We start from the raw sequence: 20,862 nt of genomic DNA, 5'->3' as shown, positions 1-20,862 counted from the left end.
TAAGCTTAACTCGGGAAGGGATTCCCGTTGATGTGTGGCTAGTACACATTGCCTCTAATCTTTAATATCTCCATACATATAATAAATTATGGGTTAAGATTGTGGGTAATTCTCCGTTATACATTTACGGATCGGTTTGAATAAATAATTAATGCTTCAATAAGCATCTTGAAACAGAAAAAGTATTTTATCGAAAATCGGAGATAAATCACATATACAATAGAAAGTTTACCAACGTGTCGCATGTTGCATACGTAGTAAAAGATTAATCTTAATATATAATTGTCTCACACAATCTTTACGTCTCGATCTCGATAATCAGGAGCGAAAAAAAAGATTTCACGCGTCACGCGCGCCAACAACAAAGTTTCTAGTACTTTTCCCAGACGCCGGTTAGTAGCTTCCCGACTTTCGTCAGGGGTGGTTCTTTCGCAGGCGCTGTGATCATGAGTTAATGATTTTTACATGTTTTTAGCAATTAGATTAAAAATATTATCACTTTTGACTTCAACTATAAATAATTGAAGCAATTGCCTATGAATATTATATTTTTCCGATTTAAAATCTCAATTTGTTTGCATGTGTAATGACTACACAGCACCATAACGCGCGGATGTTTTTGGGATAGTAAAGGAAAGGTTAGACTGTAAGAGCTTTCGGATGTAGAAAGTAAATACCACTGAATAGGATGATCAGGACTTATTCCAGTTTTTCTAATTTTCTAAATATTTTGGAATAATATAATAACTGACATGTGTAATTCTAACTGTATGTAGTAAAGTCATTCTTAAGTCCTGTTGATGAGGTCATCATCATTTCATGTGCGCTCCCTAGTTGGAGCATATGGTGTCCACGAAGATCCTCTAGGCATCTCTGTCTGCTGCCAGCTACTGTGCATCTTCTCCCAAGTCAGGTTCGCGTCCTACAGTTTTGACATGAACTGCCGACAAAGTCAGCAGTGGTCGTCCAGGACGTTGAGAACCTGCAGTTCATGGCCAAGCCAACCGTATCGTCTTCGCTTGATGATAGCTATCACCGGAGTTAGTCCATTTTCTTATTACTTCATTCCTTACAAAGTCAAGTTGATGAGGTAGTAGCCTCGAAATTTACATTAAAACATTAACGACTACTCACTGTACAATGAAATATTATCATCTGTGTCTCTAGTATACGAGATTTAGGTATTATACTTGACACTAAGCTTTCTTTTACAATTCATATTGATCATGTTATCAATAATTCCTTAAAACTCCTTGGATTTATTAACAGAAGCACAACTGACTTCAAAAATATCAATACCTTTAAAATTCTCTTCTGTTCCCTAGTTCGCCCTCACCTAGAGTATTCCTCTGTTATCTGGTCTCCATATTATGATGTTCACATCAAGAATATTCTAATATAATATAATAATAATATTCTCAACTCACTCTTTGATGCGCCTGAACTACTGAGCTCAATAAAATTAAATATCCCAACTAGAAACCTTAGACAAAACTTACTTTTTCATACCGATAACCATAGAACTGACTATGGTTTTCATTCCCCTATGCCCAAAATTCTTAGGTCTGGCAACTAACATACCAGTCTTGATTTCTTTGATAACAGGTTGTCTTCTTTCAAACGATCACTGAATCAAATTCAATTATAAATACCTCTCTCCCGCTCCCACTCCCACCAAGTCTACTATATACCATTGTGTCTTTCTACTTTCCTTTATAATAATTATCTATGCATAAATATGTCCTTAAAAATGCCCATTGGGCGTATATATAAATAAATAAATATAGGTTGGAAACAAAAATATTAAAATAAAAACCAGATTGTTTTTTTGTCGTTTATAGGACATTGCTTAAAATTTCTACAAAATCTTTGATTTGATGCTAACCGTTTTGATAACAAGCTTTATGAAAAAATGACAGCATTTACAAAAATAAAATATATTATATTAGATCAATGAAAATCGGCAGTCATCTCATTACTTTCTTCTACTGTTTCATCTTCTTCGGATTCTTCTAGCGAGTCTTCTTTAGCCATTTTATAATATTCATCGGCACTGTAGTTGAAAATTTCAAAATCACTCCTGAAATAAATCCGCAAATGAATACATTGAAAAAAAAACGAGCAATACATAAATTGGTTCAGCCGGATGAATTTCACCCGCATGATGAAGGTTTCAGCCTTTTAACTTCGCAAAAGTCAACCGATGGAAGAGTTGAGGAAATGTGGATGTTTAAACATAGTCAGAATGGTGAATGATAAAACGGCGTGATTCTTCTTCGTTTTTATGGCCTTTTCTCCTCTCGACTCGGGTATTCTGGCCGGTGTCGAGTTTTTTGTTTTTTTTAATACATATTTACACATGTGTTAGTAATATAATATACAGGGTGTTCATTAAACCCTGTCACATCCGAAACCACGATGATCAGTATGAGCAAGAAGGCATATTGGCACATTAAAATAATTTTTTAGAATGAATTAAATTTTTAAAAATAAAATATCAAAAAAGCAAATGGTTGCTTTCTTCTGCAGGGGAGAATTGAGGGGGGGGGGGAATCTGATACTGCACCGTGCTCCTCTCACTTCTCCCCTGCAGAAGTAAGCAACAATTTGTTTTTTTAAATATTTTACTTTTAAACATTTTCTTTGTTCTAAATATTTTTTTAAATATGCTAATATGCCTTCTTGCCCATACTGATCATTGTGGTTTCGGATGTGACAGGGTTTAAAGAACACCTGTATACAAATTAGTATTTAATTTTAATATATACATGTAATAATATAACATATTTACAGCTTTTATAACTATTTATAACACCATTTATAACTAGATATTTACATAGAATTTTAAATACATGTGGGGACAGGAGAGTTAAAATATGAATAGGGAATGGGATATTAATATCAGAGAGGTCGGATAGGAAATCAGGATAACAATCATTTATGGGGCATCCAAAACAACATGGTTTAAATCTTCCCCATCAAGCTGACATTCACAAATGGCAGAGTCCCGGACATGGATTCTGAACAGGTGAGAACCATTGCAGCGATGCCTAATGTGCATTCTGCATATGGAGGATGTCTCAAACTTGTTCAGAATCACTTAGGAAAACCAAGGCTTTTCTGTTACAAAAACGGCGTGACGGTTTTTTTGTTTGTATGAATAAATTTTTACTAACTTGTACAATTCATAAAGTTCTGATATTTTGTTCCGAGTTAGTTGCGAGTAGTGTTCCTGTAGGATATCTGTAGTCTCTTTTCCCTTGTGGTCTTTCTTCTCTACTCCGGAGTTCCGACAGTGTGGGCTTAGCAAATTCGTCAATCCGGCCTTCTGCACTAAGAAATTTTGATCCTCCTACAAACAGATATGTAAGATGCAGACATTTTGTAGTAAATTACATTAAAATATACAGCAATTCACAAGAATTTCATTCGGATGCCTTATGCACAACAAATTATTTTTTTGTTATGTTATATATAGATATACATGCCCCTGAAGTATGATAAAATTATCAGCTGTATCCATAGTTTACTTTGTCTGTGGCAGCCACTAAAGTTAGACGTGTTTTTATGAGCTCGGCGATTTTGTTTGCTAAAAAAAATGGATTGAAGAATTTGTATCAAATTTTGTGTAAAAAATGAAACAAAGTGTAACAAAGTGTGTGAAATGTTAACAAAGGCCTATGGTGAGTCTGATATGAGTAAAACAAGAGTTTACGAGTGGTATAAGCGTTTCCAAGATGGCCGTTAAGACGTTGAAGATAACGAAAGCCCCGGACGCCCCAGCACTTCAACAACCGATGAAAACTTGTAAAAAGTGAATGAAATGGTTATGAACGATCGCCGAATCACAATCAGAGAAGTCGCTGATGATCTTGGCATATAGATTGGCTCATGCTATGAATTTTTTTCAAATAAAATATTTATAAAGGAATTTTTAAATAGTATGTATTTATGTTTTTTTTTTAAATGTCTAAACTTTAGAAAACTCCGTATTTTGCTTAATGTAACCGGTGTAACAGTACCGTTCCCAAAGGAATTTTTTAGCACAGCCTTTTCGGAGTTAATAATTTAAGCATACAATAATTCCATCATCATTATTCCATGTCCGCTCCCTAGTAGGAGCATATGGTATTCGCAAAGAGCCACCATGCATCTCTATCGGCTGCCAACTCCTTTGCGTCATCCCAAGTCAGGTTCTCGTCCCGAAGTTCTGACATAAACTCCCAACGAACAATCAGCAGTGGACGTCCAGGACGTTGAGAACCTGATGCCTTGCCTTGTAAAGTAGGCAAGTGTGGTTAAGGCTGTGAGGCATCCGCAGGATGTGGCCTAGCCAACCGTATCGCCTTCGCTTGATGACAGTTGTCACCGGAGTTTGCTGCGTCCGTTCTCTCATTACTTCATTCCTAACAAAGTCAAACCACCGCACACCAAAGATTCTTCTGGGACACCTATTATCAAAACTCAGAATTTTTCTGTTTTGGGCCCTAGTGAGGTGCCACGATTCGCATCCGTAGAGGAGAATAGGTGTTATGCAAGCGTTTTATAGGCGGCATTTGGTTTTCACTGAGTAAATATCCGATCTCCAGACGGCCTTCATACCGTTGAATGTGGCGTCTGCTACTCCTAACCGCACTTAATCTTTTTGAAAGCTGCCATTTCAGTACTCCCAGGTTTGAAACTCTCGACCCTTTCGATGATTTGGTTTGACAGAGTCAGGGGATTTTGACCATCAAGGCACGAAGTATTACACAGTACATGGGTTTTTGCAATATTGATTTTTAACAATACAATACAATAATTTAGTTTTATTTCAATTGGATACAAATTTTACCTCAAATGTTTCAAACTTAACGATGACATCAAAATCAAACTGACAGAGAGAACAGAATGAAGTGTATGGAGACCAATGGATATCCAGAGTCCTGTTGCTTTTGGATTCAGTTAGAATATAATTTACAAACTCGGTGAATGTCGGCCACAGCTGATGAAGGAAGCTTTCGTCTTCCTGAAAAGTAAAAAAAAAACAAATAACATATTTTACTATCAAACTTTATTTTTGAAATGACAGCTTTGAATCAACACAATGAAACCTGTTTCGTATAATATGTTTGCATATGGATCTCAGACATGTCACAAAGAGTGCCTAGCTGAAATTTAACTAACTTATTATCCAAGGGAAGCTTATGGCAAATAAACAAGAAATCGCTGTACCTCATTCTCTAACTGGTATAATTGCAGTTCTTCTGCATCGTTCTCGGCTGCAGTCTGCAAAGTGAAAATCATCTTGATGATGGCCAACTTCCATTAAAAGATGGCTACCATTATATCTATTATGACCTAAGGACTTAAAGGTCTTCTAATTTTTTTTTACCTCAGGAATTTCACTAAGTATAGGGGGAAGTCCTACAGTACCGTGACCTTATGATTTTTGTCGATTCCACAAAAATCATATAGCCAATTTACAAAATTATAATTGAACCACGTAGAAGTTTCTTCTTAGCTACAATTACTTAGAAAAAACATTGAAATTGCAAAACCTGAAAAAATTAGGTCTTAAAAATGTGGCAGCCAGTATTGGGTGTCAGCAATACTATGAATATGTTATAAAAATCACAAATGTAGTCATTAAACAACTCAGAAATGCAGGCACAAGCTTTGTGGACCCACATTTCACAACTTTTGCATTGTATCCAATCTTCATTGTGGGATTTTATGCACTTCCGTACTTTCCAGATAGCACTTCTTGAACTTTTTAGCTGCACTGATAATTCTCCCTCGATGGAAAATATCTCCCTATTAAAGGTAAACAAGCAGCGACAGGTTCACGCCGCGCGAAACGTGTGCTTGTGTGAGTACGTCTCAAAGAGACACTGTCACACCAACAATATCGAGTGTCAGTTTTCCGTAACACTGACCGGCCGATACTGTAGGCCTGCAGGTACTGTAGGACTCCCCCCTCATAATAACATGTTAAACAATTAGAATGCCTATCAATTATATAAATCTACACTTTTTTTTTTAAATGGTGCTATGAAAGAATGCTTAAAATATCTTGGGTACACAGAGTTAGCAACAAGGGGTATTGAGACGCACGAAAAAAGAAAGAGAAATACTTCTTCTTCTTGCGGTGCCTTATCAGGTCCCCCCGACGTTGGCGATCACTACAGCGAAAGCATATCGGTTCTGCGCTTTGGACGTACTCGCCATAGTGGTTCGAGTAAAGATGACCAGAGTGGTTTCCCGTTGCCTTCTCTGGTGGATTTTTCTGTCGAGTTTACCTTCCCTTAGCTGGTTGGTTCTGGTTTCGAGGCGCTCGAACTCGCCTTTCATCCCCTCGTTATCTGCTGTGATCACACCGTTACGAGTGTGACCCCATCGCCAGAAATACTAAGTACAATTGATAATTGATAAAAAAAGCTCGACTACTTTGAACATTTTATGCAGGGAGTTTATGAAATAGTCTGTAGGAAAAGTTGAAAGAAAAAGCAGTGTAGGAAGAAGACTCATCTCCTGGTTTAAAAACATAAGAGAGTGAGTAGTTCCAAATCCTTGTTCAGAGCCGCTGCAGACTAAATAAAAATTGCCATGATGATAGTCGACCTGCACCGTGGAGTGGTACCAATGAGAAGTAGATTCTTTTTCCGAAAATATAACAAATTTTGTTAATGTTTGTATTACATACCTGTACTCTCTTCTTTCTGTGTTTCATGATGATCTCTTCAGCGAGATTGGTGTACATGCCCATTGGAGGACCACTTAACATTTTGTCTCTGTAGGCTGAAGATAGGCGCTCGAACGGGTGGCGCACGATGATGAATGCCACACTTCCTGGATCACTATTATAATTACAAAAATAATTAACAATGGGTGAATCTTGTACGTGTACAACAAGAGTTCAGCATCTTTAGCCTCCTCTTTCACAGCAATAGCTGCTCAATTGGAGAATAATCTACCCATTAATGTCAGAGATGCCCCTCATTTATTTACATTTAAATCAAGACCGAAATGTCACTATCTAAATATCCTTTCTTAATGTTTAAAAAATGTATATGCATTCTAGCGGACCGGAAAGACTTTGTTCTGCCCAAACGTTGGCTCGCCTGCTATTACCTTGGAAAAAGATTTTTTATTGATAAGTAGGTACCTAGGTTCATGTTTATGGTTGAATTCCAAAACATAAAATAATTCATTTTCAAATGTAGAATTCTATTTGCAAATGTCCAACTCGGCTGTTTTCACCACAAAAATGTATTAAATGTCGCTTAATATTATTTTAGTATTACCAAAAATCCATTAAAAAGAAATAAATGGGAATAAATTATAAATAATGTAAGGATCTGATTGGGATTCATAAAAAGCAAATGTTGTTTGTAAACATCCAAAAACCAACTTTTTTTTAAACACAAAAAACAAAATCCTTCCATTTTTTGTGTGTATACATTTTCGTCGAATGCAACCCTGGTAGGTCAATGAAAAAAAGTTTATGCTTCTAACTTTTTTTTCACAGAATCAATTAAAAATTTAATCTACGAACACGCACAGTGCAAAGATCTACATTTCGCTGAAAACCGCATGTAAATCGGTTAAGCCGTTTAGGAGAAGTTCAGTGACATCACACGTACAGAGAAATTATATATATATAAAGATAAATAGTATTCAATGATTGTAAAAAAGTAAGAGGTAGAGTGAGGGATGTCAACTTAAGAAGTTATTTTACTTCCTCAACACGAGTTAATTATTGTCAAAATGTAATATAGCACCATACCCTTAGAGAAATAATTTTCTAGATGAGCTCTTAAGCTCTATTGCATCGAACAATAGCGTTACAATTTTTTTGTTTGGTTTTTAGTTTATCAACAAACGTGTAATTTATTTATTTATTATATATACGACCTAAGCCAATTACAACAGTTACATGAAGAAACATAAATGCAAGAAACTGAACAAAAAGAACATAAAACTATTTAGCAAAGACAAACAAGGGCAAAACAATAATTGTATACAATATATTCAAAAAAATGAAAGACCTAAAACTTTGAGCTAAACCATGCCAATCCAACTTCATCCCACACTGTGTAGTCGCAAAGAGATCTACGAAAAGCCGGAAGATCTATCCCAAAGAATTCCAAGTCGTGTGATGAATTGACTAATCTACACATTCTAAACATTGGGGCATAAAAACCAAAGTTGCTCTTAGAAGATTTTATAAATAGCAGATTTTGACTTCTGGTGACACAGTTGGGAACATGAAAAGAAATTGATTGCAACAGAAATGGGACATCACTTAAAGCATTAAGTATTTTGAAAATGCATATAAGGTCCATCTCAGTTCTACGTCTCTCCAATGAAGACAGATTAAGAGATTGCTCTATTTCGAAATAGGAATAATTACCCCTTTGTAATCCGAGCAACCGTGGCACTTTTCTTAGAAAACGGTGTAATGAACGGTTTTGGTTAGCGCTCGCTATTGTCTACCAGAGTACCTACAGCCTGTTGTATTGCTGTAATCTGTAGCTTACGTCAGGGTCAATAATCGTAGAATGGGTGACTCTATTAAGTTATTTCTCTAAGCACATATCAAATTTAGGGTAAGAGAAGATATTGTTTTCAATCTATTAGACATTTAAACTAAACTTTACTGTTTGGAGCTCATACTTAATGATTTTATTTTTACTTTGCTTTATTATAATTATTGTAATATAATTGTTTTGTTTTCATATTTATGGGTTGCCGCTTTATCTTACATTTTTTCATGCGACCCATTTTATTAATTGAGGGCATTGGAAGCAAAGATAGCAAACTCTCGTTTTGGTGTTTTCGAGAAAAATAACAAAAACTGCTACACTAATGCCAAAGAGAGTCTTAATGTTAGAAATGTTATTTTCACTGAACTTCAACTTTAAGACACTAATAAATTAACTTTAATAGAAACACGAATTCAAAACACTTTCTTAATATTTGTATGGCACGGCCATTTTGAAAATTCAAATCTCAAGCCTATCATTGTTCGAACAAAATGGCTGATGGATATTGCTGTTTGCTTAACACTATTTTCAAACCATCAGAAGTATGATTTTAAACTACGTTTGCACTCATGATTTTTATATAAATAAAGATGATAAACTACAGAATGACATCATAACAAAAAAAAAAAAATTTTGGAGGTTGCTGTCTTTGCTTCCAATGCCGTCAATTTTTATAAAATGTGACAACTAAATATTAAACATTATCGTTCTTAACTTACCGTTTTTTGTGCAACTGTCCCTGAAATTTAACAAAATAAAATACCTCAAATATTCTAAGAATATTAGAATTTATATTTGTGAGGACTATCCCCAAACTGAGGTGTCTTTAAGCCATTCTTTGACTGACACTGGGGCTTTTAAAAGTATATATAGTCATTTGTGTGCAGGGAAGATGAGGAATTAAAGACCTGTGAGCTTCTAGAAGTTCCTGTCCAGAGGGTCGTGGGTATATCTGCCTGGCCAGCCACTGGGGCTGGATGGCATGGGCCGCCTGGTTTTGCGTGTATCCTCCTAAGATATTGAAGTTGTACAGCCAAGTAGTCGATGCCGCTTTGAAGATGTTGCACCTGATAAAACAGATTTATTTTCTTCATACATCATCGATTGATTAATTCATATTCTGTACCTATACCGGATTATTCTTCGTTTCCACACTCACTTCCAAGTGAAGCATTTGGACATCACCACTCGCTTTCAGGAGACCCCCCTGAGACGAGCCAGGGCCACACCTCAAAGAGAGGCTGAAGATGCCTATTATTGGATGAAAGCGCTAATTGGTCAAATAAATAAGTGGAAGTGTATCGAACAAGTATTTTTATTTATAACTAACCTAATTACAAAAGAATTACACAAAAAATGTCGTTAAATAATATTAATTGAACAACATAATTGATCAACAGCTGAAGATTAATATTTAGCAACTGCTCTAATGGCCATACGATTTTGAGATGCCACTGTGTGAACAAATTAATGACATCAGCCATTTGATAATTGCACTAAAAATACACATAAATACTAACCATCTTCTCATCGTATCAATTAATTTAGTAAAGCATGCTAAATTAAGGGTAAGATTTATCACCGAGTTATAATACCAAGTTATCGCTAGAGACCTTACAGTGCGCTGCAGATTGAAAAATCACCTTGCTAAAATAGACCTTTCTGAAACTTCTAGATATAGGTTCTGCAGCGCAGATGATAAATGATCTATACACATTCTATGTAAATGTGATGCTTTATACCTCAAAAAATGCCGCATTCTCGAGAGACCATTGGTTAAACCTAAGAATGTAAGAGCGCTCGCCCCCTACCTAATAGCCCGACTCTTTAAGGGCCTGGGCTTGGGGGGGGAGATTTCGCAATATGAGAACACTCATTCTCCACTCGGTTTCTAAACCTGTAATGCATGGGGACCTTTCACATAAGATCCACACAGGTCGCAGCAACGTCAGGTTGAAAATTCACCAATCTGTCGCCTCCACAGTTAGTCCAAGGCATCGTAACGCAATTGTTAGTACCAAAATATAATTACCAAATAAGATGATGTTGTTTATTAATGAGAAACTCCCATCCATTGGGTTCTGAGGACATGTCCATCCCCATCTTGACACAAGACTCTCGAACCATCTGTCTCCTGTCCTCCATTCTGTGTGATAGTCTCTCCATCTCACTCGCGTTCAGATATGCAAACTGGTTTATCATTTCGGATGATATTTCATCCGGATCTTCTATCGGAATTCCAAACTGTAAATTAAATTAACGCACATTATACTTTAGTAGATATTTAGAGCTTTAAATATGTCATGTCAAAATCATGCAGAGACGATGATAATGGTGTTCGGTGATGTTCCGACTGAGCATGGTCTTTGTAAGTCTCAACGAAAATTCTATGTGGTTCAGCTGCAGACTTTTGTGCAGTAAAATTCCCCGCAAAAACCCGAAATTTGATACGTTTAATGCTATGGAAAAATATATTGTTTTCACTTTGGCAAAATAACATAAACTGTCATTTCAAGATGAAGTTGGCTGATATAAAAAGGTAAAGATAATATTATCTGTCGGAAAACATATTCGAGTCCCTATTATATAAATAAAAACTCCTTGTCATAATCTGTTAATAATTATAAAAACACATAATTTGTAATTTACCTTCACTTTCAAGAACTCTTTATCTTCAATTTCATCTTCATACTCATTTGTAACATGGTTGACAATGGCTACGTATAATAGGACCATCATAAAGGCCAAGGATATACACAAAGCAAACATAAATCTATCTACCGGGAATCTCCCCGTGTATTTATTGTATACCAGAAACATTTTCTGATCACTTTTTACAATTTTTCTATTTACGAAAGAATGTATTTTTCTCTTTATGTTACAATAATTATTATTCATCTATTATTGTTAGTCTCTAGAAGTTGTAATGTTTTGGTAAATATTAACCTGTATTTTGAAACATGAAAATAAATATTCAACCATTTATTGATTGATTGTAAATGAGTATAGGTATTAGTAGGGTATTATCACTGATAATGTAGAGTTAGTAATATATTCCTGAATTAAAATAAATTGACTTTACAGTTCAAAGTCCTATGAAAAATAATACTGAAATGGCATTGACAATGTAAGATAAGTTGCATAAAAGAAGCCTGAGGATGTTGGAGCGCTCGTCGCCTACCTAATAGCCTGTTACTTTAAGGGCCAGTGTCGCGATTACAATCGAAAGTTAAGGACGTCGTATCTTCACCATGACGTATGGTTGAAGATAAATTCTCCCGAGCAATTACGAAGATACACTCCCGATCATTTATCTTCAAGTTTTGGGAAGGTACATTGATATGTACCAAGGGGACACGCATAGCACGGTCCACACTTAAGTGACATACCTTCATTATGACGTCATAGTTGAAGACAAATTCTCCCGAGCGATAACGAATATATACTACCAACTCTTAATCTTCAAGTTATGTACCGGTAGGTTTATCGATATGTACCGAGGGCTCACATACTCCACAGTATACATATCTACGCATTAAAACTACGACCTTTGGGATTTGGTAAAAATATTTCCAGTATGAAAAACAAACACATTTATTCCTGTCTTCCTTAAAGAACGTATCAACATATCGATAAAGCCGGCTTTGTAATAATTAGGTAGAGATAGTACAAAAGTTAACCATACCGTCTTAGGAACTGTCAAATGTCATAAAAATCATTTTCAAGCCAGGACTCTTTGCTTTAATTGCGATTTATTAAATTTTTGATCGTTTTGAAGTGGCTGCTTTTTATCACAAGAGCCTATTAAAAATAAGGAAGAGAAATACTTTAATTTTAATTATCATTGAACGCGGAGTAAAGTTTCGGTGACTTTTATTGGTTGGATTTGATCATATGACATCTGAGATGACGTAATAAAAACACGTATCAACAGGTCGATAAAGCATACCGAGGTAGAAGAAGATAGTAGAAAAGTTAAGAATACTGCCTCGGTATGTACCGGATGAAGATAGCATTTGTAATTGTGACCCTGGGCTTGGAGGGGGAGATTTAGCAATATGAGAACACTTGGCCTCCACTTAATAACTAGAAAGAGCTAGGCTTGGAGGACAAGAACTAATTTAAGGAGACCTGTCATAAAAGATCTACACAGGTTGCAGTGGCGTCAGGAGCTTTTATAGCACTAGCCCTCATTTTTCAGAATAAAAATAAATAAGGTAAATTAAGGTCCTAAATTTCTCATGACGGAAGAGTCTTCGCTCAAATTTTGTGCGTTGAAAATATGAACATTTTGTCCACCCCTAGGTTAGCGGGTTTAGCTACTATGCAAGCGATCTTGGGTTCGATTCCCGACATGGTTGACATGAAATATTTATTTATCAAGGTGTTTTTACACTAGCATATTTCATTGTCCCTGGACTTGTGCACCTGAAGTGTGAGACTGATCATTTTGCTTTCATGTATCTAATAAATGATCAAGATACACTGCGATTGCTGTACCAACGCAGTGCTCTACGCACCACTGGGTGTGGCAACATGAGATTTAAAAAGAGTTGTTTTCTAAGTTTTTAAATATTTTGAATGTTGAAATGAATTATGACAAGTCACCACAGTTGACCCCATTTTAGGGTCAAATTGAAACAGTTCCGACCAGAGATTTCTTTGGAAATACTGCAATATCGCGTAATAATCAATTATTTTTTTTGGTTGGGGAACCTAGAAAGCTTTCTGTTAATATTACTTACAATTTTAATCAAATAAAAAAACGCTAACGGATTGGAAAAACTATTGTTATTTTTATTTAGAGTAAAAATAGCAATAATTTAAAACTAACAGCTCTCAGTCCATATAATGAATGTATTGAAGTAAAAAACAGGTATGTGAATCAACTTTCAAACACTACAACCGAGATGGAGAACCTCTTTAAAAAGATACATGGAATCCAGGCATTTACAGGTCTTAACAGCCTGTAATTGGCTGGATTAAGTGATCACATTTCACATTCACCATTGTCTATGTTTAAACATCCTGATTTCTTCCATTTCATATTCCGAGCTTTGATAGTATTAGAATATCAGAGACATCTGATTTTATTAAATTCCAGACTGTGAAAATACCCAATACTAAAATTACTATTTTCTCAAAAGATTTATCTGATTTTTAAAATATTATATCGAAATATCAATTTAATTTGTAAGAATTAAAGAAATGATAAACTTTAAATATACATATCACATGGCACAGCTCACTGATAATTTAAAACAATATACCGATATTATGTGCTTCGAATGATTTTTGTTTGTATTTTTTTAACACTTGTTAACCTGCCACACAATATGTTATTAAGAAGATTTTTTGACTACATAAAATACATTATTTGGAGAATAGTTGTTGTATTTTCTTTCTTTCATAAATTAGGCTGAAGGCTGCATTTTTATTGCCTATTTTTAAAGGCTTAATGATTTACTAAAATCGATTTTAAAAAACAAAAAACTGTTAAAATGTACCAAATTTTGTTTCTTATCAATCAAACCATTACACCGTTTCCCGAGAGGATAGAACGCCATATCACTCTGTCTTTGCACACAGACCTCGCTTCCTCTACATTTATACATCTTCTGATTATTTATTTATTCCTGCTCTTGACATGTCCATCTTCAAGTATTTGATGGACTTGATCTTGTCTTTCTCAGTCTTCCTCGTTTCCTGCATCCTTCGCATCGTAGATCCTTTTAGCCGTTCTTTCGCTGCCCATTCGCTAGATCCTGCGATAAACATTTGTTTGCCAAAGTAGATTTCAGTGCACCGTTCACCCTGTTCCCGGCATTTACCCTCCTTTCAATATCTTTCCCAGTCTTTTCATCCCTAGTAAACATACTTCCCAGATACACAAATTCTTCTACCTGATTCAGAATATCTCCATTCATACTGATCTCACATTTAGTTATATTTTCATCCGGTCAAAAACCGTCACTTTCGATTTATCAATACTCATAATAAATCGCTTTTCTTGCATACATGGTAGACTTTTGTTACCAAGAATCTACTAAAGTTTCTTGTTTAGGATATAAAACGAGAAATCGAGTGGAGATAAGTCCTCTTCGTAGTATATTGGTCGGAGCGTTTGTCTATCATGTTTTAGGTCCCAGGTTCGATTTTTAGCAGGAGATGTGAAATGTTGGCTTTAAAGGTGATCCTTCACTGCGCCTGAAACATTAGACCGATCACCTTGCCTTCCAAGTAACAAAAACGATGCAGATATGCTGCAGTTGGAGTACCAATGCAGTGCCCTTTGCACCACTGGGTGTGGATAATGACAATGATGTTACAATGTCATTTAAATATTTTTCTGAAATAAAAAAAACATTTTCATTTTTATTTGAATTTTGGGGGCTATTATTTTTAGTTATAAATAACTCACTTTTAGAAAATGGGAATCAAGTTGATGACAATCTGGTTACATACCGCTTTTTGTCTTCACTTTTTTTTTCTGTATTGTAAAAAAAATGTTCTTTTTAATTTTATCATCATCTTGATACCTTTATGTTGGGTACCAATACCTAAAGAACATGATAAATATAGCGCAGGAAATTGGTAAAATAAACCAAAGTAGGGAACAAAATGCCGAACACTCCTCTAGTGGAACGGAAGGCCTGTTGACTACTGCCAACAGGCCGGCTTCTCCTGAAGAGTTTTAAGTGGTTTCCTCTCCACGTGAGCAAATGCTGAGAAGTTCCTGATTAGCCCACATTAATATATCCCTCCTGATCCCAATAGTTTAGATAAATTTTAAGATATTTAATAGCATAAAAATCCACTTTTTGAAATATAAACCTTGTATATTATAAGCAAGGTAAATAATAAAGCAACTCCCATATAAAAAAATAAAAAAAATACCTAAAGAAAAACAGGCAAGCTGATCAGCCTTAATGGACTGCGAAATATTGCAATGTAGACACATTTAAAAAATATTACGTTAACTAAACTTAAGACTTTTGCATGGTAGGCGATCACACCAATCACTAGACCGCTGGGCGAATTATGTCATTTAATTTACTAATAACAAGAGTTAAAGTGTCTTTTTCATTTAGGTCTTAAGTGTTAAGGTTTATTTTTGGAGCATAATTAAACGAAGTGTTTGTTTATATGACACCTGCGCACACTTGACTCAGCCATTCTTGCGGTGTGAGGCATTGAGGCGATCTTTAATGTTTTGTTAACTATGAGTGTAAAACATAATGTAAAAATGCAAAGCATAACATTTATCTAGTTCAGAATAATCAACTCATAAAAAAATGTGAAATGTTTTAAGCAAAATTTTAATCGAATTCATTTTTCCAACACGCGCACAAAAATCGATTGCACAATTTATGTTTTTTTTTCAATGTTGTACATATCGCTACTGAAATTTAAATAGGCCATGAATTTGAACCTGACTTTTTTCAGACATTATAAGTTTTTAAAACGAGTTTTTGTTTTTTTATTTTTAATCTTACTTTTTATATTTCTGTTTTTAATATCATTAGATGCGTTTTTTTAAAGCTGTATCTAATTATGGAGTTTTGTTATAACTATCACTCAGAAAGCTGCGGCGATGGGGGTTTTGCTCTGAAGTTAGCTACCAAAATGTGCCAATGGGCTGTTATGGGATTTGGGTCATTTAAAATCCACGGGAGCCTCGTCCTGATGGAAAAATAAGACTGATTTCAATATTGCAAAAATGCAATAAAACAAAATTTCAGGGTTTTCGATCTGCGTGCAGCCCTTTTAAATTTAAGCAGCAATATGCATATTTCTTTTTTTTTAAAATAGGTTTCCATTTTAAGAAAAACTGCATTATTATTATCTAGCTGTCTCATTTTAGACTTTTTTCTTAGAATGTATCTAAAAACATTATACATTCAAAAACAATTTTATACAGGTACAGAATATAGACATATTTTTATGCCAGCAGTTAAACAGTTATCTCCTTTGTGTTCATTAACTTTTCATTCGTTGTGTTATTGAAGAATAATAATAATAATAAAATAATAAGGAAGAAAATCGTTGTGTAAATCTCAGGAGATTTACAGTCGACATTACGTTATGGATTAAAAAACTTGTAAACCACAAAAGCATTGTTAAATAAATTCATACATCGGTATATTCCAACTTTTCATTCAAAAACTGAATTATTTGAATTTTAAATGATTTGACTTCATATTTATTTCACTAATTAAATTAAGTATCCAAATATATTTTTCTATTGTTTCGAAACTGGTCAGCCCATTTATTTAATTAGTGATTTTAAATGATTAAAATTCTTCTTCTTCTTCTTATGGTTCCTCCCCCCGATGGAGGTTGGAAATCATCGTTGCGATTCTTACTTTGTTGGCAGCTGCCCTGAACAAGGACTGAGTGCTGCAATGGAACCAGTCGCGCAAGTTCTTGAGCCAGGAGATGCGCCTTCTACCTGCCTGCGTCTTCCTTCAATCCTTCCCTGTAGAATGACTTGTGAAATTTTATATTTTTCGCCTCTCATCACATGCCCAAAGTACTTAAGTTTTCTTTTCTTTATGGTCTTCAGTACCTCTTTATCTTTTTCCATCCGTCGGAGAACATCATCATTTCGGACTCTATCCACCCAGAAGATTTTTCATATCCTCCTGTAGCACCACATTTTAAAGGCTTCGATCTTTTTTGAAGTGTTTTGGGTGAGATCTTGAAATTTTTTGAATTTTTATATTGTAAATTACAATGAACCAGGAAATTTCATTAAATGTTTATAGTTTATTTACAAAATAAATGTTTGAATGACTATTCTTAGTTCTATGGTTTGAATGAATGGTAGGATTAAAGTTGAATGTTATGTCAACCTGTCAGTTATCAAAAAATATATTTTAGTGATTTTACACAAAATAAATTTGAATGTGAAAAATCATAAAATTAGTGAAAATTGGTTAAAAGTAAAAATATCAATTATAATAATTCCATTTTTATTTATAATTTTTACCAATGACGTTCAGGTTTCGTCATGACCGATATCGCCGGACTTAAAATGCAGTTCCACCGAGAACTGTCAGTAGAAAAACTCAATTTATTGAAAATATTCAATTTGTGATTTTCATATTTGTTACAGGTCAATATCAAATATTGAACTTTTGCTAAAATGTAGAGACAAGAGCGTGTTTACCTATGAAACTCACCTCTACGAATCAGATGAAGCTCCGCCATTTTGGAAAAAGCGAAAGCAAACTGTTCTGGACTCCAAGGCAGATGTTACTCTGATCGTCGTAGCTGAAGAGCCCCCGTTTGTGATGACTCCCCATGTGTCATTATTAGGAAGTATAAGATATAAGTGCGGAGAACTGGAACTCTCATTGCCATTACCAACAGTGGTGGCTAATGTAGGAGATGTTGCTAAAGAAGACATGCACCCAATTTTATGTACTGATGAAAAATTTGGTAAGAAACATTAAATATACTAAACAACTGTTAAAAATGAAATTGTATTCTGTATCTTGAAATAAAACATCAATATCTGATGTGAACATGTTTGCGATTATGCGGCTACAGTCGACAAAATCGTTGACGGCTATAATAGCAGTCAGTTCAAGTCATTGGTAATGAACAAAAGGGCAAAGCCTACACGAAGCTGAACTAATTATATGGTATGAGAAGATATTGTGTCTATAAAAAAACAGTCTGTAACAAAAGTATTCCAGTATGTTAGACAAATCATACTTTTGCTAACAACACCACGTAAGTGATTTTTGTTATTTTTACAGGACGGTGATAAAATTTATCTATTTTAATTAAACTGAAGAGGAATGAGGCTTAAAGATTTCAATATTTTATTTTAACTAAGTCGGCTTCGTGGTGTAATGGTCAGCGCATTTGCCTACCATGCGATAGGTCTCGAGTTCGATTCCAGACATGCTTGATATGAAATATTTATTTAAAAGGGTGTTTTCACACCAGAATATTTCATAGTGCCTGAAGTGTAAGACTGATCTCACCTTCATGTAACAAAAATGATCAAGATACTATGTATAATTAATCAATAATATTGCGTTTGATCCGTTTCCAGGTTTAAATGACATTCTAGCAATCCTCTCCACTAGCATTTCAACAGAACTGGACATTCACTACATTAATAAGGAACAAATTGAACTAGACAAGTTTTTCATGGAAAAATTAAAATTTGACCGTTCTCTCGGTGTTGGTAAAAATATATTCAGACATTCTAGTTCACCACTTCACATACTCCACGGCGTAACTCTTTACATTTCCCAAGACAGTATTGATTCACATATGAACAAGATTACTTTACTTACACGGTAAGATTCTGCAGTACCTACCTGTTATCAACAATGCTGGTTTTCACTTCAAATTAAATAGAATATACATATCATATGAGGATGAATCATAAAGTCTGTGACAAATTTCAAAATTTCAATCACTCAAACCAAAGTAAAAGATGGGGGACTCTGCAACATCAATTTCAATGGTAAAGAAGTGGTTTACTGAATTTCATTGTGGTCGCAAAAACACTAGTGATGCCAAATTTTATGGACATCCATTTGAAATCACTACACTCGATAAAATCCACCGTATGGTATTGGCCGATCAGAGATTGAAAGTGCGTAAGATTGTAAAAGTCATTGGCATATTATATGGTTCAGTCGTTTCGACATTAAATGGCCACATGGGTTATGAGAAACCTATCCGCAAGATTGGTACCACGTTTGCTCACACTTCACCGCAAACATAATTGTGTGACAAATTCGAAGGAGTCTTTCGTGTTGTTCAACCGCAAACCGAATTAGTTTTTGTGCCGTTTCATAACTGTGAACGATTCGTGGATCCATCACAATACACCAGACACCAAGCAGCATTCGAAACAGTGGGTTTCTCCAGTCGAGTTGGCGCTGAAGAAGGCCAAGGTGGATCTGTCAGCCAACAAAGTCATGGCGATGGTTTTTTGGGATGCATTGTGTAATTAATAATTCACACCGATTATCAAAAGGGAAAAAACAATCAATAGCAAATCTTATGCCAACTTATTGAATCGGTTAAACGTCGATTGAAGAAAAAATGACCGCATTTGGCTATAATGAAAGTGTTCTTCTACCGAGACAATGTATGGGTGCACACGTACGTAGTCACCATGCCAAAATGTCACGAATCGGGCTATTAATTGATTCTTCACCCGCCATATTCTCCGGATTTAGTCCTCAGTGACTATTTCCTAATTCCAAACTTGAAGAAATGGTTCGACGGAAAGAGTTGGGCTCAAACGATGAAATCATCGCTCCAACAAACACCTATTTTGAAGACCTCGACTGGAAGGAATAAAAAATCTGGAGAAACATTTGACAGAGTGTATTGAGCTCAAGTGAGACTATGTTAAAAATTAAATGTTTTATTTGCCAAAAACACTATTTTTCATTAAGTCACAGACTTAATGATCCACCCTCGTATATATTTCTTTTCACTTAAATTTTTTGGATATTGGGTTGATATTTCATAGTTCCTTGACAGCCTCTGAAGACTGTATGCAGTCTTGTTTTTGGATGGAGAATGTCGAAGAATTGGTTGCTTTTTTACCACTTCATTGAACATAATTATCCTATTTTTTTGTACCAATTAAAACCAACATAAGTTAAAATTTTTCAAGTGAGTTGTTCTATTTGCAGGTCAGAGAATCAAAGTTTACTGTTTATAAATCTGATTTACGACCTGTTGCCAGCGAGATGTGTCATCGTACCATCCGGGTATATTGTCAAACACAAAATAAACCCTCATAAATCTGACAACTCTCCTGAAGTGGAGAGCATGGACATAAGTCAAGAATTAAATTTCGACAAGGAAGAAAACGATTTGTTGGAATATGCCTCAGTAATGGAAGCACAGATGGCAGCGGTGTCGCATCATTTAGAGAAGTGTATGGAAGTCATGTCAGAAAATAATTTGAGAAAATTGACTACAAAAGGCGAAGAGAATTCAATGAATATTGATATTATGGCTCTGGGGAAGCAGAAGTATGAGGAGTTATGGGATTTTGTAATAGGGCATACCCTTACTTGTAATGATTTACATAATAAAATACTCAACAAATAATTTCTCTTCTTTTCAACTGTTTACTTTTAGCTTTCAGTAGGCTCGTAACAGTTAATTTCATATTTTAAAAATTGACACATTAAATTGTCATTGGCTGGTTTAAGTGGCCACTTTACATACTGTAAATTCACCATCCTGCCTATATTTAAACATGTATATTCTTTCAATTCTTCCACCTGTTGATGTTTGTGACATTAAAAATGGCCTATTATTAAAATGGCTATATTTCCTT

The 20,862-nt window shown here is 35.0% G+C and overlaps 2 protein-coding genes across 14 annotated transcripts in view; one reads left to right on the top strand and one right to left on the bottom strand.

The window, feature by feature from the left end:
• The window catches only part of LOC148274736 (uncharacterized), a 181,203-nt gene extending 160,573 nt beyond the window's left edge, over positions 1–20,630 (top strand). The window contains exons 4-6 of the mRNA XM_088236721.1: positions 17,647–17,972; positions 18,598–18,847; positions 20,207–20,630. Of these exons, the coding sequence (XP_088092847.1) occupies positions 17,647–17,972; positions 18,598–18,847; positions 20,207–20,630 (1,000 nt within the window). The remainder of the gene's footprint in view (positions 1–17,646; positions 17,973–18,597; positions 18,848–20,206) is intronic.
• Positions 1,812–13,796, bottom strand: LOC148274737 (carbohydrate sulfotransferase 11-like). 13 transcript variants are annotated; one of them, XM_088236731.1, is made up of 9 exons: positions 13,757–13,796; positions 11,178–11,442; positions 10,561–10,772; positions 9,437–9,595; positions 6,686–6,839; positions 5,215–5,268; positions 4,835–5,008; positions 3,177–3,352; positions 1,812–2,080 (listed from the first exon to the last, which is right to left on the bottom strand). In XM_088236731.1, exons 2-9 carry the CDS (start codon positions 11,424–11,426, stop codon positions 1,951–1,953), a joined length of 1,308 nt encoding a protein of 435 aa, XP_088092857.1. In that variant the 5' UTR covers positions 11,427–11,442; positions 13,757–13,796; the 3' UTR covers positions 1,812–1,950. The 13 variants fall into 13 exon arrangements, with proteins under 13 accessions (XP_088092857.1, XP_088092861.1, XP_088092859.1 ...); XM_088236733.1 differs by having other exon boundaries at positions 1,821–2,080; positions 13,536–13,796; XM_088236727.1 differs by having other exon boundaries at positions 1,821–2,080; positions 11,178–11,474; positions 13,746–13,796.
• Positions 20,631–20,862: the final 232 nt, after the last annotated feature.

Source organism: Micrasema longulum, unplaced genomic scaffold, assembly GCF_059751315.1.
Source record: "Micrasema longulum isolate JH-2025_06_02 unplaced genomic scaffold, ASM5975131v1 h1tg001597l, whole genome shotgun sequence".
Lineage (NCBI taxonomy): Eukaryota > Metazoa > Arthropoda > Insecta > Trichoptera > Brachycentridae > Micrasema > Micrasema longulum.
This window is presented reverse-complemented; position numbering and strand designations above follow the sequence as displayed.